Source organism: Lolium perenne, chromosome 6, assembly GCF_019359855.2.
Source record: "Lolium perenne isolate Kyuss_39 chromosome 6, Kyuss_2.0, whole genome shotgun sequence".
Lineage (NCBI taxonomy): Eukaryota > Viridiplantae > Streptophyta > Magnoliopsida > Poales > Poaceae > Lolium > Lolium perenne.
The window spans coordinates 240,730,568-240,747,403 of NC_067249.2; the positions used below are offsets into that span (position 1 = coordinate 240,730,568).

Below are 16,836 nucleotides of genomic sequence, written 5' to 3' on the forward strand. Positions count from 1 at the left end.
TTTCTGGTTTGAATGCCAACTGCTCATCTACGTGGTAGGTACTTATTGTTATTTTAAGTACTCCCTCTAATTCATATTACTTGACACTAATATATATGTATATAGAGAGTGGCAAGTAATATGGATTGGAGGGAGTAAGATAAATGATCGTCCCACTCAATCATTTTTGTATCTTGTCTTATTTGACAGGTACTTACTGCTAATTGAGGACGTGTGGTCTGTGCCTATGTTGGGTAGAATTTTGAGCTGCTTACCATTGAATGAACAAGGCAGTAGAATAATCGTAACTACCCGATCAGAAACTGTTGCGATGACACCACTGGTTCGGAACCATTATTCCCATCTGATAAAAGTTCTACCTGAGGAGGAGGCCCAGAACCTATTTTACAAAAGTTTGTTAGAGAGCCGGAACTGGGGCACTCAAGGAGGTAGTGTAAACGAGAATGATCAACTACCTTCGCGAGTTTGGGAGATGTGCGACGGCGTGCCATTACCCATAATTACCATGGCTGGTCTGGTGGAGTCGATAAAGCCAGATGAATGGACTGAAGTGTGCAAGACTCTGTTCCCAGAAAATCAAGTGTGCCGTAGACCGGAGGATTTTAGGAGGATAATCAATTACTGCTATAATGTTTTGTCTAGTGATCTCAAGACTTGCTCACTGTACCTTTGCATATTCCCAATGGGCCGCAAGGTCAGCAGGAAGAGGCTGATAAGGAGATGGATTGCGGAAGGTTTTGTCAGTTCGAAGCAAGGGTTGAGTGTAGAGGATGCTGCTGAGGCGTGCTTTAATCAGCTCGTTAAAAGGAAGATAGTACGGCCTGTAGAACGCAACAGCGATGGAACGGTGAAGAGCTGCCAGGTCCATGACATGGTCCTTGAGTACCTCCTATCCAAAGCAGGCGAAGAGAATTTCGCCGCTGTGGTTGGTGGCCATTTGCCCATGCTAACGCAAAACATCAAAGTACGCAGGTTGTCCAGACAAAGAAGTGATTCTGAGAGTGCCAAGGAGATGGATAGTATGAACATGTCCCGGATCCGATCAATGACCGTGTTCGGGACACTGGATCGACTGCGTTTCAGTTCATTCAAGACCGGAGTAGTGCAAGTTCTAGACCTACAAGGCTGTCAAGGATTTAAGGCGAATCATGTCATGGACATATGTGAGATGACTCTTCTCAAGTACCTCGGCCTACGAGGAACAGACATCCGCAATCTGCCCTCCACCATCGGGAATCTCAAGTATCTCGAAACTCTTGACATCAGGGACACAGATGTTCAAGAGCTGCCTAAGCCTGTACTTCTGCTGGAACAAATTAGGAACATACTAGGCGGAGATAAGAGGACACGAAAAGCCTTGAAAATGCCTAAAGAGTTCAAGAAGGGAGCAATGAAAAACCTGCGCATACTGTCAGGCATCGAGATCACCTTGAGACATAGCGCTGCATCATACCTCACTAGTCTCACCAGGCTGACCAAGCTAGCTATGTACAAGATCCACACGGATGATGACATGCTCACATTGCTAGGCGACTCCATTGAGCACCTGGGCGCCTATGCTCTCCAAACTCTTGTTGTTGATCATGATTCATCTGATCTTTTTAAAGCACTGAATAACATGAATGCCCCAGTCTACCTAAGTGCTCTCGAGCTGTCTGGCAAGTTGCTTCAACTCCCGAAATGGCTTCCTGAACTCAATAAGCTTACCAAGCTAACACTTTCGGCAACCGTTCTCCAGACTGATAATTTGGTCCTTCTCAGCAAACTAAGGTCATTGTTTTCGCTGACTTTTTCAATCCATGCAGCAAATCAGGATCCTGATATTGTGGCAATTATGGAGCAAAATAAGTCCAACTCTGGAGGAGAGATCTTTGTCCCGGCTGGAGGATTTCATAATCTCAGACTACTTCGCATATCTTTACGTCTTGTTCCGTCACTCAACTTCTGTGAGACAGGTACGCCAGAGCTTGAAAGGATTGAACTCTGTTTCGGAAGGCTCCAAGGTCTTCATGGGATACACAAGCTTGGAAATATCCATGAGGTGCTCTTAATAGTTAATGACATTCCATGCCAAGGAACAAAGTTGATACTTGACGAACTGAAGAAAACTTCTGGCTCGCACAAATATGCCCTGATTTTCAACTGAGTATTACGATTGACAAGATTCCGTGTGAAGCATCTCGAAGTATTATATTCAACCGCAGTTATCTAGACATCTCTTAGTTTAAGCAGACATGTTACATGTACTAGTTGAATGCCCGTGCGTTGCTACGACCCTTAAAATTTTTCCTCTGTCATGCATGCAAAATGTACATGTTGCAAGTGAGTTTTGTTCCTTTCCAAATTCCTCGTATCTTGGATGGATAGACAGAGCGCAGACAAAAACATAATCTCATGACCTATGTCAGCAGATTCCCTTTGAATGTCGAGAACTTTCATCTCCCGGCAACATATAATCTATACAAGTGAAACAAACATCAAAACAGTTCTTAAGACAGTCATACTCAACATGAAAAGAAACAAAATGCAATGCTCCCTAATAATAGGTATATTTAAGCCTATATGAATCAAAATACCATGTCCGTGTCTTTCTCCGTAATAATTTTGTCTACCAGCTCTTGCTGTAAAAAAAACCTGTCTACCAGCTCAACCTCCAGCTTAAGCGCCACTGTGTAGTTGCCGGCCTCTGGTGTTCAGCTTTGTTCACTAAGGGGATGAATGCTTTAAGTTTTTCAGAAACATGCCACGGTCTGTATCTTCTCCCTAGAGCTACCTTATGTACCACTCTTATTTATAGAAGCCTTCATCAACTCACGTCTCCACCAATATTATATGTTTACGCGATATAAAATTTCTTAACAACGTTGCAAAATATGAAGTTTTAGCGCAAACAATATCTCCACCCCATATATCAATTAATTAGGAAATATTAACTCCAGTGAGTATAGAAATAGAAGAACAGATTTTTTCCTTCTAAATAGAGGCCAAGCCTCCTGGAAAGCTATTTCTACATCACATAAATACAAACTGAAATTTTTTAGAGAACAGATGTATGCAATTGTTAACTACATGTGGACAAAATTATCCTCAAATGTTGCATAAGATGTTTCCATGAAAATTGGAAGGCCGATGCATCTCTAAAGGCAAGTTCGACACACAAATATCAGCTTTTGAAACTCCTATGAAGTAGTTACTATCAGGTCTGCAGATGGTTTTAAGGTTATATGTATTTAGTTTCAAGGAGAAACACTTGCTCGCCAGGTTTCAATGTCAACATCCTCTACTTTGTCTACAGTAATTGCACCACAAGAGATGATAAAATCACAGGGCTCCCACAACTCCTACAAGAAGGTCCAAAATTAGACATACTTGTACAATGCAAGCTGCTTCCCAAGAAAATCACTATCATGCCATCTTCTTACATACTCCGTAATAATAATCAGTTAATAGTATCTGATATCTTATATCCTGGCAATTCAGAATAAAATAACCCGAACCTATATGCATATATCCTGGCTATGTTGAGTTGTAGTCGCAGTATGTCTTGTTTTCGGTGGTTGATTCTTGTATCAATCCTCGGTCATGCGTGAGTTATAAACATTACTTTTTCGAATCTTTTTTTAATAAAAGGCCGTGTGCATCGTCATGATGCAGAAGCCGGGGTACAACCCCTTTTCGAAAAAAAAGAATCAGTTAGAAGCAGAGATTCAGGCGAAAGAACATAATATCATAGGAGATTAACTAAAGTGGCATTAAAACAGTTATTTGCTGCGCTTGTTCATAACACATATCTTACAGTAGAATGCTATCAAAGTACCAATAGAGAACACCTGAATCAGCTTAACTGCGGTACAGATTCAGTTACAATAACGGGACTGGACCGATCAGCATCGGCCATCACTCTGGTTTCCAAGCTATCTTCCTCCCACAACTCTGTTACCACCTTCTTCCCATCTCGCCGTGCCATCACGCACACTGGATCATCCTACATCCATTTCAGTTTAACTATAAAGACCACTGACCGAAGCAGAGAAGTGTAAACCACTAAACCAGGGGTCAAACTCACATAGACGAGACATCAGACGCCCCTCCGTGCCTTACGCGCCAACGTCAGCGCCGTCAAATAATAAATTGGACGTCACCTAATGGGAGCGCGGAGCCTGGAGTTTTTTGGTAGTTCTCCCGTCCTTGGCCGCCGGTATAGTTCCTGCATCTTACCGAAAATTCAGAGAGAAAGATAGGAGGGCAGCGAGCAGATGGAAGGGAGTGGAGCGCGTATCAGCTACCGCCGGCCGGCAACCTCGTTCAACTGCGGTCCCGCGTGTTCAGGCCTCCGGCCCGTGCGTTCTTGCTCCTCAGGCCGTTTCTGTGGGAAAAATGAGACATTAATTATGCGTGATTTGCAATCCTTAATTGATTTCAGAAACTATGTACGTGTGCGCTTAGATGTAGATTCAACGGTGCAGATGATTTGCAAAGTGCAAAGTACCATCACCAACTCCGATATAATAGTATATATCTTAGAGAGTTTTACCAGTTTGAATCATACGTTTGTTATTCATTACCCAAATCCAAATCCAAATCCGCGTACTTTGGGGAGGGTGGGGGGGGGGGGGGGGGGTCGGGTCGAAATCCACGTGGTTTAGCTGGGATCAGTCCCGCTGGTGTTTAATCCTGGCATTTTCTTATGACATGTTCAGTTAAACCCTCCCGGGATTCGACCCCGCCCAGTTTTCCCCCAATCCCCTTCATTTTGCATGGAAAAAAATACACGACTCTCACCCCGTGGAACAGATCCCCAAATCGGTACGAGACCACAGAGTCCTTCTCCCCGACCTATCCCTCTCCCACGGTCTGGAGGGGCCAGCGGCGCGGCTGCGTGGGCGGATGGACAGAGGCAGCGCAACCAGCCGAGCAGATCAAGGACACGTGATTCTCCCTCCCTCCTCCCTCTCCAACCGGCGGTAGAGTGACCAACCGAGCGGCGAGGGATAGACCCGGAGACCCCACCTCCGTCCGAGCTCGATCAGCGGATGTAACGGCTATCTGTGGATTTTCCCATACTCAAATGTTTTTGGTTTGAATCGATCAGCGGATGTACACGCATACGCTCCCGGCTCTTAAATGTCCAGCTTGTTCAACTAGTACCTGTCTACGCTGTCTTTCATTGATCTAATATTGTCCAGTAGTTAACCAGTGAGCAATACCCATTTTTGGGTATAGGTAAGAGGAGTTTTCATGGGCATGGGTAAACACTGAATGTGGGCAGGGTAAACCCAAACTCTCCCCAAACGGCAGCTTTACACATGGTTTGAATCGATCACATCAGAAAGCAACCTCAGCCATAGGTTGAGCCGCTGAACTAGGGAGGTGGTGTTTCGGCACATAGGTGCATATGAAGCTATTATACAAAATGCAGAAAATTTTAAATTTTAAAATGTCAAAAAATTCCAAGATAAAATTTCGCGTGTATATTCAGACATTCTATATTCGCACATATGTTTTCGGGGGAAACGAACATTTTATGTGGTCTGTGTAAAAAGACAAAAAAACGTCCCATGAATAGTCATGTGAGAACATCAAAAATTGTTTTTTACACGGGACACAACAAATATTCTTTTTTCCCGAAAACTTGTGTGGACATAGAATGTTTAGATGTACATGCGCCATTTTATTTTAGAATTTTTTGATATTTTGAAATATGTTTTCACAGTGGATTCATATGCAACCACGAGCCGAAATGAATATCCCATGAACTGGTTACTTTTCTTACTACTGGTTTAGCTTCTCCCATGTACTACGTCGATGGTCCCATTTAGAGTTCCCCATTTAACCTTCGCCCGCAAACCAGTCTGTGGCTACGCGGCACGTCGTAAAATTAACAAAGGAGGCTGCTGGACTGGACGTGCACGTTTGGAACCTGGGTGCGGGCGCACCCAGTTTTCCAAAAAATAAAAAAAACGCTATTTAAAAGTTTCAAAAAAATGTGAAGTAAAATTTTGCATGTACATATTATATTGATACTTATTTGTGTGCATTTTCAAAAAAAATATCATTATATGTGGCCTACACAAAAATGATAAAATGCAAATTTCTATCCCTGTGAATAGTTCAATTCCTATTCACTAGCTAGTTTCATTTTGGGCATTTTGTCATTTTTGTGTAGGCCACATACAATGATATTTTTTTAGTGAAAACGCACACGAGTAAGTATCAACATAATATGTACATGCAAAATTTTACTTCACATTTTTTTGAAACTTTTAAATAGCATTTTTTTGGAATTTCTCATAACTGGGTGCGCGTGTACCCAGGTTCCGTTTGGCATTTCCGCTGCTGGACTCTACTAAAGTATTATTACCATCTGCATGTAATTTAACTATTTAAGTCCTTTGTAAGTTGGTGGTCCTAAATGTATTATATAAGTACAGAAGGGGAGGGTGAACTCACAAACTCCGAACTTTATAAGCAGGAAAGATATCATGTAAAAAACATGTTTTTATCAAAAAAAAAAACCTAGCAGCACTAGCCGCTAAGGATATTTAATGTCTAAATGAGAATGATTCAGCTAAATCATGTCACTTAAGTATTTAACGATTGAAAAGATAGTTTATTAAGACCTCAATGTCACATACCATAATCATGACTTAAGGTTGTCAAGAACAAATGTTCAAAGAATTTTAAAATAATAGCCTTTTATGTCGGTATTTAGAGCTTATTTTACACAGATAGATAGGCTGAGTGCAGGCAACAAAATCCGAATTATGGTTTATGGATGTATCCTCCTGCGGCTTGAAGGGGTGACATTAACTGGTGATAAAAGGAGATGAGTTTGTATACTTGAAGTGCTGCATTCAGATTCTAAGATTTCATCTCATGGCTAACCACCTACAATGAAATAAGAAGGTGGATTGTGGTTCAATAATGAGTACCTGTGTTATGGCTGCTAGGGTTTGGGAGGGAGAGACAGGGCTGCGAGGGCTGCGAGAGGGCCGGCCGGGGGCCTTGCCCACAGCCGGTGGCAAGAGGGAAGGGATTTCCTTATTAATTCTTGCTTGATTAGATTGATACATCTCCTCTCCATATATAGAGAGATTTACTTGACTCCCAAGCAAGGCTTACTTGACCCCTAAGCAAACCCTAAGACTAACGGGCCCAGGCCCATGACATACTCTAACACTACACCTCACATGGACATGCAGCTCGTCCTTGAGCTACAACCTAAACAAACCATGACTCGACGCAACACAAACCTAACACCTAAAAACAAGCCTTTTACATCTCGGCTTGTTTTATTACTCTCAACCTGAAATGGACTAGGACGCTTTATTGTTGACCCCTGAACATAAAGTGGACACCATCCGCCCGTCGGACATGCACCTGTACAGCCACCTGGATCCCATGGAAACCAGCGGGACAAAAGGAGCCTGCGTGGCGGCCGGCGGCGGAATGCAGTGGTGCTACGCGGTGCGCTCCTGTCGGTGACACCATGCCTTCTCCCCGCCGGATGATTGTCGATGGCGCAGACTTTGAGGTCACTTCCCGCGGGAAAAACAACATGTCTGCCGCCCGTGGGGGAAACCGCACGCCCAAGATCCCCGACGCAGCGGACGAGATTGAGGCCCGTTGCACAACGAAGCGCAACTTGGAGGAGCTGCAGCTCTAGATCACGCATCTCCCGCACACGCCGACACGCTAGGAGGCCGCGCGCAGCAGCCTGCAGCCTCACTGCCGCCGACACGTGGCGGATTGCAATCCAAGCCGGAAGCGGTGACGGCGACGGAGGGAAACGGGCCTGGTGGAAGGGCATCCCGGGCGGTGTCGATGTAGAGCCCGAGGCCAAGGTCGCTCCCACACCGCCGAAAGGCAGAGACGACGTCGATGGCGGCAGCAGCAGCTGCTGGTGTTGCAGCTGCCCACCGAACGGCAGGGACAACGTCGGTGAGGACAACAGCTGCAGCGGCAGCGTTGGTGGCGGCGGCAGCTGCTGCTGTTGCTGCAGCAGCATCCCGGTGGGGAAAAAGGCGGCCGGCTGCTGGAGAAGAGGAACCCTGGCGCCGAGGTAGGGCCCGGCCCGGAGATGGTGGACAGCGGCAGCGGGGACTGCAGCAGCCCAGCGTCGGGTGGCGGCGACGACAGCAGCAGCGTCGGCTGCTGCAGCGAGGCCACGACCGCGACGGGGCCCGCGACGGGCTGGGACGACCACGCCAACCAGGGCGGTCGCGGCGGAGACCGCCAGATGCGGCGGCTGCCACGGCAGGAGCAGTGGCCCGGTGGTGGCGGCTGGTGGCGCGGCCGGCGGTGGCCCGTAGGGGCCAGCTAAGTAGAGGTGGATATCCTGGACCGCGGTGGCGAGATCGCGGAGGGCTGCGGTGATCTCCGCCGGCGAGAGAACGGCGGGGACGTCGGAGTGCAGCGGCGGCGGGTGGGAAGAACTCGGTGGAGGGCTGGACATGATCGAATCCGGGAAAGATGATACCAAGTGTTATGGCTGCTAGGGTTTGGGAGGGAGAGACAGGGCTGCGAGAGTGCGAGAGGGCCGGCCAGGGGCCTTGCCCACGGCCGGTGGCAAGAGGGAAGGGATTTCCTTCTTAATTCTTGCTTGATTAGATTGATACATCTCCTCTCCATATATAGAGAGGTTTATTTGACTCCCAAGCAAGGTTTACTTGACCCCTAAGCAAACCATAAGATTAACGGGCCTAGGCCCATGACGTACTCTAACAACCTGCTTGCCAAATGTACAGACACTGTTTGAGGTCTGATAAGATGAAGATACGGTACCAGATATGTCCCTTGAAGGAACAGGACCCTGAATAGATTGATGAACATTATTTACAAAGACTATTGCTTATATGGATAAAATTAAGATAGTGTATGCAATAAAAAACAGGCAGGATGTGCAACACTATGATACAGAAACAGTAAACTGTGGTCTTTTCAAACTTCCAATACTGCTCTTAGAAGAGTTTGATTAATGTACAATACATAAATAACTGACTTTACAATTAGTCTATGGTAGCTTATTCTGATTTTTTACAGAGAAGCATCGTAAGAAATTGGGTGTACTCTTGAGCATACCATGAGCATGCATGAGCAATATACTAAAAGAGTAAATGAGAAATAAAAACCTTGAAGTAAGTAGACAATGACATTTTGTGTATTGCTGATTTATTTGGAGTCATATATTTGCTTCCAAGATGATAAAAGGACGTGGAAGCAAACAATCTTGAACTTTGGAGAAGTGTGGGGTTCAGAGATTTATCTACTGTGATTGCTTCTACTGGTTTATTGGGTAGAAAAGAGGGGTCATGCAATCTAAGGCGCAAGGGTGACCCCTCTGGACGTCTTGAACCCATATATGCCTTTGCAAGTTCTGCAGGTGAAGCAACTTGATCCTGCAGGGATCCATAAGATTACATTAAGAGTGTGATCAGAAAGGAATATATCAACAATAAAAGCAACAATGTGTAAGGACATGAAGATATCTACTGGTCAAGATGAAAATATCAGTCAACAACAGGATGGAAATATGAGATACCTATTGGTTAAGTCCAAATACATAATATGGTGCACTTGAGTTCTAAGTAGAAAATTATAATTGCAGTTGGATACTTTGAAGCAATTTGATATTATACAATATGGTTAACAGCAAGAAATCCAGCCTCAAAATTTAAGAGAAGAATGACCGCATAAATCGCATACTCACAGCAACACTGTATGATCTAATGGAGAAATTAACAGGTAAGCCTCTAGATCCATTTTCCTTCTCGCTGGACTCTGTTTGCTTTATATTACCAACTTCTGCCTGCGATTTATTGTATCCAACAGTTCTGGATCGCAACAACCCAGCCAAATATTCAAACTCACTCCTACAAAACATAACAGACAATTATTCAAGAGAGATATGTAAGTTGCTTATAAATGATAAACAAAACACTGTGAAACACAACACCCAAACCAACTTATACATTTGTAACTTGCAGAATGCATGTAACACAGAAGCACGGAGTCGGAGTTTAACATTAACAGATAGGGGAATCAGAACGAAATGTGAGGTTTGAGTTATAGAAACAGGAAAACCCATAGAGATGAATGATAAACATGGAACCAGACAATAAGGGATTCCCTAGTGCTATTGCTATTCATGTCATACGCACAATAGCTATCCAAAAATTGCAACAACAAAAAAAAGAACCGAGAACTTCGTTCAGCACCTCTATGATCTTGATTTGTAGAAAATGCAATAACTTTCTTCCAGCTTGTGCCCAGCTACTACAGCCTCAAAGAACTACATTAAATCACTAAATCATGAACTCAAAAGTGCACAAACAGAAAAAATCTTTGTAAGTGGCAATACAGACTAGGATTTCAGGAAAATTAAAATAACAGATGAGGAAAATCAGCAGCTACGGTGACTGAACTGACATACACAGATAACAACACAAAATTACATGTATACACCTGTCAAAAATTGCAATTGTCCTTCAAGCAAATAACAGAGAACCTTCCACATCTTGGTTCCGAGTCACTCGTACCGAAATACAGTCATTTGTCACCAAAATGAAAAATATAAGCATTTTATCACTGATTCCATTAAATCTCAACAAAATATCAAAAGAATCAGACAAGGATAATCCACAGTTCTTTGTAGCATGTTGGCAGAAACATTCTTGATCTGTTGATCATATGGCCAAGGTGGTGCTGTGAGGTTCCCACATATTGTATCCTTATTCCTTAGCTTGCAGAATATTGAATGATTGAAAAGCTCACAAAATATTGAGGTAAGTACCATGTTGATAGTGCTCAAATGATAAGTTAGATTATCCAATACTTGCCTTGTAGACGTCGTCTGTTTCAATAATTCTTCAAGTTCAATACCACGATGGCAATCAGAACTTCTTAGCATGACATCTCCATCTTTGACAGAGTTTTCAGGATTATCAGTATACAGGTTCTGCATGGACACCGATACATGCTCATAGGCTCAGTTATACGTTGAAATAAAAAATCCAACGGGCTAAGGAAGTAAAGTAATTAGCAAAGTAAAAAATCTAAAATAATAATAATAATGCAGCTTTTTCCTGGTGTTGGGCATTGACGTGGGCATTACCCTTCGGGTAACCGACATTGCCCTATACTGTGCGGCTCTGCTGGAGGCCCATGAAGACACCCGATGGCAAGGTGGGCCGTTAGGGTGGCGCAGGAGAAGATCCCTTGAAGAGCAAGGCAAGAAGGACGCCGAACAAGGAAAGTTTAGAGCTAGGCCTTTTGTAAGCCTAGTCGTACCCGGTTAGATCTCTTGAGACCTGGCCTCTTATATAAAGGCCAGGAGAGGGGCTGCCGAGAGACGGAAACAATCATAGCAACTTTAGCCACCAGAAGTCTAGAGCTAGGTCACCGTAGCACTTAGCCTCTCGACGAAATCACAGCCGAAACCTTCGGCACCCCATTGTAACCCAATATTCTCATAATCAAGATCAGACAGGCAGGACGTAAGGGTTTTACCTCATCGAGGGCCCCGAACCTGGGTAAATTGCTCTCCCCGCTTGTCTGTTAACCGATGTCTCGTGTCAGCCTACAGGATTCCATCAACCCTAAGCCCCAATCTGAGGGCATTGCCGGGGAGTCCCCTCGACAATTGGCGCCGTCTGTGGGAAACCTGTCGGCACCAGGCAGGTCATCGGCAGTACCAGTCACGTCTGCAGCGTTTGTACTCGAGTCACCAACACCGTCAGATCCGAAAGAGTCAGTCCGTTGCGGGTCCTTCGAGTTTGTACCACACACCGAGGCATCGCGCCTGATCTCTGCAGAATCGTGCGGTAACATGGATACTACTTTCGGTGGTGTCCACTTCATCATTGACTCCGGAGGGTTTCTTCGCCTCCCTAGGTCAAACGCATCAAGCCCAAGGACTTCGACTCCAGAAGGTATGACTCCAGCGGCAACCTCGGCAGTCCCCTCTAGGAGCATGCAAGAAGGCACCCGAGGAAGCTTCGAAGTCACGGTGGAGCAAAGGAAGAGACGAAGGGGCTCGCGCCGTGAAGAGGAAGAACGAACCGTGACTCGCCCTCGTCAGTACAAACAAGGATGCCATAGCACACAATCAAGCAGGGGTCATTCTCGCGCACCTTATCTATCGGCCATGGAGCAGCTCGAGGCACCATGCTATCTGCACTCTTACATCGATCCAAAGGATGGTCATGAAAAATCCAGCCACTTGCTGAGAAATTGTCGGCAGTTCCTGGAAATTCGGCAGTTCTGCGATGACCTCAGAGCCGAAGCCATGGCAAGAGTTCATACAATGGAGAGAAGGGCAGGATCTTACAGTTATCCGCCGGAGCCATATGTACCGGAGCCATACCTGCCAGCAGGAGGAGACAAGTACGTACCGACCGAGGTGTTCCCGAAACCACGCGGGCAGGTCAGCATGATCCATAAAACCAGCTTTTCAAAGAGAATAATCAAAAAATTCTCACAAGAAGTGAAGTACGCAGAAGTTGCCATGGTCGATACACCCGAGTTCATCGACTGGTCAGATCAGAGCATCTCCTTCAGTAAGGCGGATCACCCGAAGGCCGTCCCAAGGCCTGGTCATGCAGCCCTTGTCCTTGAAGCACAGATCGGAGGATACAATATGAGCAAAGTATTCATGGATGGAGGAAATGGCTTGAACTTGTTATTTGCCAGCCCGATGAGAGCAATGGGTCTAACAGTCGACATGCTAAGAGAGTCTGACACAGGATTCCACGGCATCATACCGACTCGACCCGCGTATTCCCTCGGAAAAATATCACTGGATGTAGTTTTCAGCACGCCTAGCAACTTCAGGAAGGAGAAAATCGAGTTTGAAGTGGTTGATTGGGAATGTCAGTACCACGCCATCCTCGGCAGGCCTGCGTTTGCCAAATTTATGGCTGTTCCCCATTATGCGTACTTGAAGCGGAAGATGCCAGGCAATAATGGGACAGCAATAACCATCCATGGAAGCTTCTCCCGTTCAGACAACTGCAACAGAGATTTCCAAAAAATCGCCTCGAAATTCGGAGCTAAGGAAGAACTTAACGCAGTCGACGCCATCACGGACCATGCACAGCCTCCAGCCGACAATCTAAACGTAAGATCCGACGAGTTAGATGCCGCAAAGGAAGCAAAGAAACAGCAGGTGCACCCCTCTGACCCGAAGAAAACGGTCAATACGTCGACAGACCTTACTGACGCATAGGAAGGCGCGCTCATCGAGTTCCTCCGTGAGCGCTGGGAGATATTTGCATGGGAACCATCCGACATGCCAGGTATCCCCAGGGAACTCGCTGAGCACGCCCTCAATGTTGACCCAAAAGCCAAACCAGTACAACAGTCGATGCGCCGATTCTCTGAGCCGAAGAGAAAAGCAATCGGCGAGGAAGTAAGTCGACTCCGCAAAGCAGGATTCATTCGGGAGCTCAAGGAAGCCGAGTGGGTGGCCAATCCCGTCATGGTGCCAAAGAAAGACACAACCGCTCTTCGTATGTGTATTGATTACACTAGTCTTAACAAGCATTGCCCGAAGGACCACTTCCCGTTGCCTCGCATTGATCAGATAGTCGACTCCAAGGCTGGGTGTGACCATCTCTCCTTCCTCGACGTGTACTCCGGGTACAACCACATCAAGCTCAAGAAAGAAGATCAGGAGTTAGCTGCATTCATCACCCCACACGGCGTTTTCTGCTACAACGTCATGACCTTCGGGTTGAAAAATGCAGGGGCAACTTATCAACGGTGCATGCAAGCCTGCCTTGGAGAACAGATCGGGATGAATATCAAAGTTTACATCGATGATATCGTGGTAAAGACGAAGCACGCCGCCACTCTCATCGACGATTTGCGGGAGACCTTTGACAACCTCGACAAGTATAAAATCAAGTTAAACCCGAAGAAATGTTTCTTCGGGGTGCCAGGGGGACAGGTACTCGGATACTTCATTTCGGCTAGGGGAATAGAAGCCAACCCCTTGAAGATCAAAGCTATTCTCGACATGGATCCGCCAAAGAATTTGCACCAAGTGCAGCAATTGGCAGGACGATTGGCAACACTCAGCAGATTCATAGCCAAGTTAGGAGAGAAAGCTTTGCCCTTCTACAACCTAATGAAAAAGTCAGAAAATTTCGAATGGACAAACGAGGCGCAGGAGTCTTTTGATAATCTGAAGAAAATCCTATCGACGTCCCCAGTACTCGTAACTCCACGCGAAAAAGAAACACTGCTGATGTACATAGCAGCAACGGTCCAAGTCTTCAGCAGCATCCTGGTCGTCGAGCGAGAAGAAGCAGGGAGAGTTCACGGTGTGCAAAGACCCGTTTACTACCTCAGCGAAGTACTCACACCTGCAAAACAGAGATACCCTCATCACCAGAAGCTGGCGTATGCAGTATGGAGAACAGCTCGCAAGCTACGACATTATTTCACGGAGCACCCGATAATTGCCGTAAGCGAAGCACCATTGAAGAGTATACTCACTAACCCAGAGGCCACGGGTCGCGTGTCCCAATGGGCCATCGAGATAGCGCCACACGACATAACTTACATTAACCGAACGGCGATAAAATCCCAAATCCTCCCAGATTTCGTGGCTGACTGGATCCAGTCACAAACACCGGCAGCTCCCGACATGTCGGGGTCATGGACAATGTACTTCGACGGGTCCAAACGGAGCACAGGTGCAGGAGCGGGGGTGATACTAATATCGCCACAAGGATACAAGATGAAGTACATACAACGTATGAACTTCTCCCTGCCGACAAACAATGAAGCAGAATACGAAGCACTGTTGCATGGAACGAAGATGGCAAGGGCATGTGGAGCAACTCGCCTGGAAATTTATGGAGATTCGAACCTGGTGGTGCAGCAGTCGATGAATCTATGCGATGCGGTCAGTGACAACATGATTGCTTACCGACAGTTGTACCAAAACATGGAAGCCAAATTTGAAGGGTGCGAACTTAAGCATATTGGCAGAGCCAATAACGAAGAAGCCGATGCTCTGGCAAATATTGGATCCATGTGCTCCCCCATTCCAGATGGGGTGTTCTATGAAGTTATCAATCAGCGATCGATAAAAGAGAAAACGTCGGCTCCTCCGAAGTCATCGGCTGATGAATCAGAGGCAAACCCGCAGCAGGCTGTCGAAGAATCTCCACCTCAACCTGCGGAATAGGTCCTCCTCCTCGAACCACTGTGGACCAAACCATTTCTAGCATACCTGATGAAGCATGAATTACCAGAGGATCCGATAGAAGCAAGACAAATCATCAGATGGTCAAAGGCCTTTACTGTGATAAATGGAGAACTCTATAAGCGCAGCATCTCCGGTATCTTTCAGAGGTGTATTGCCATTGACGATGGAAAAGCATTACTACGCGAGATACACGAGGGAACCTGCGGACACCATGCAGGCAGCAGTGCCCTTGTGGCAAAAACCTTTAGAGCAGGATTTTACTGGCCAACAGCGGCATCCGATGCTTGAGATCTGGTTATGAAGTGTGACCCCTGCCAGCGCTTTTCATCAAAACCGCACGCTCCTGCGACAGATCTGATGACAATACCTCTGGCATGGCCCTTCGCTCAATGGGTACTCGACCAAGTTGGACCACTGCCAAGATCGTCGCCTGGGGGACACACCTATCTACTAGTTGCAGTCGACAAATTCACCAAGTGGATCGAATCAGTACCCGTACGAAATCAAAAAGCCGAGACCGCCGTTCAGTTTTTCAGAGGAATAACTTGTCGATTTGGCATGCCCCACAGTATTGTCACAGACAACGGAACTAACTTTGCCTCCAAAAAGTTTCGGAAGTTTTGTGATGACAGCGGCATTAAGTTAAAATTCGCATCAGTGGCCCACCCATAGACCAACGGCCAGGTGAAAAGGGTCAATGGTTTAATAGGGGACGGCCTGAAGAAACGCCTTACGGGCGCAGCTGGAGCCTGGGTCGAGGAATTATCATCTGTGCTTTGGAGTTTGCGTACTACACCCAACAGGTCAACCCAATACACCCCGTTCTTCCTGGTACACGGAGCCGAAGCAGTTTTGCCAGCCGACGTTAGGTTCGAAGCCCCGCGGGTGACAGCGTACACAGAATCCACCTCCAACATCGCGTTGCAGGATGCCGTAGACCTCCTCGATGAAGCTCGAGATATTGCTTTGCCAAGAACAACGGTGTATCAGCAGGCGTTAAGAAATTATCACAGCCGACGAATACGCGATCGAAGCTTCAGTGTTGGAGATATGGTACTACGGCTGAAGCAAGAGAGACCCTCGAAGCTCGAATCTCCATGGGAAGGGTCGTTCATCATCACTAAAGTGATACCATGAGGAGCTTATCGGCTCAAAAATCCAGCTTCGGGAAAAGATGTCGAAAATCCATGGAACGTCGCACATCTGCGACGGTTCTACACATAGGATATAATTATTTCCCTCCTGTTATTCGGCAGCTCTTAAGCTCGCCTTATGTTATGAATAAAATTCTAATCAGGTTTTCTGCCTTTTATTGTTCCAGGCCTCATCATCCGAACAAATTGTTCGGGGCCCTCGTCATTGGCTCTTACTCCCATCGGGAGCGCTGGCCAGAAATACGCTCACACGGTGTCATTAATTAAATACTCCCATCGGGAGCTAAGGTTAATGACACACAAACAACCCATCCAAGCCTCAAGAAAACACACGAGTGCTGCAAACGATGGACGTACTATCACAAATAAGGCTCAAACCGGTACACCGCGTGACGAAGCCAAGCGTCTAAATCCCTCAGGGGCTACTCCCATCGGGTGTCGCTCCTACAAAAACTTACATATCGA

General features: G+C 46.2%; 2 protein-coding genes across 3 annotated transcripts; one reads left to right on the forward strand and one right to left on the reverse strand.

The window, feature by feature from the left end:
- The first annotated feature begins 682 nt into the window (after positions 1–682).
- Positions 683–2,146, forward strand: LOC139832670 (disease resistance protein Pik-2-like). The gene has a single exon (XM_071822482.1). The coding sequence runs from the start codon at positions 683–685 to the stop codon at positions 2,144–2,146; it is 1,464 nt and encodes a 487-aa protein (XP_071678583.1).
- A 6,913-nt stretch (positions 2,147–9,059) lies between these two features.
- Positions 9,060–10,975, reverse strand: LOC127305694 (nuclear pore complex protein NUP1). Of its 2 annotated transcripts, none has more exons than XM_051336207.2 (3): positions 10,839–10,975; positions 9,710–9,872; positions 9,060–9,398 (listed from the first exon to the last, which is right to left on the reverse strand). In XM_051336207.2, the coding sequence occupies exons 1-3, from the start codon at positions 10,961–10,963 to the stop codon at positions 9,105–9,107; spliced, it is 582 nt and encodes a 193-aa protein (XP_051192167.1). In that variant the 5' UTR covers positions 10,964–10,975; the 3' UTR covers positions 9,060–9,104. The 2 variants fall into 2 exon arrangements, 1 of the variants encoding a protein (XP_051192167.1); XR_007854083.2 differs by having other exon boundaries at positions 9,066–9,398; positions 10,465–10,975.
- Between the last annotated feature and the right edge of the window lie 5,861 nt (positions 10,976–16,836).

Bases quoted from the DNA above. Each gene is read 5' to 3' on its own strand.
- LOC139832670 (XM_071822482.1), top strand. From the start codon at position 683: ATGGGCCGCAAGGTCAGCAGGAAGAGGCTGATAAGGAGATGGATTGCG.
- LOC127305694 (XM_051336207.2), bottom strand. From the start codon at position 10,963: ATGCAGAACCTGTATACTGATAATCCTGAAAACTCTGTCAAAGATGGA. The intron at 9,873-10,838 runs GCAAGTATTGGA...TATGTTTTGTAG, and splicing joins AAACAGACGACGTCTACAAG to GAGTGAGTTTGAATATTTGG. The intron at 9,399-9,709 runs GTGAGTATGCGA...GGATCCCTGCAG, and splicing joins TTAGATCATACAGTGTTGCT to GATCAAGTTGCTTCACCTGC.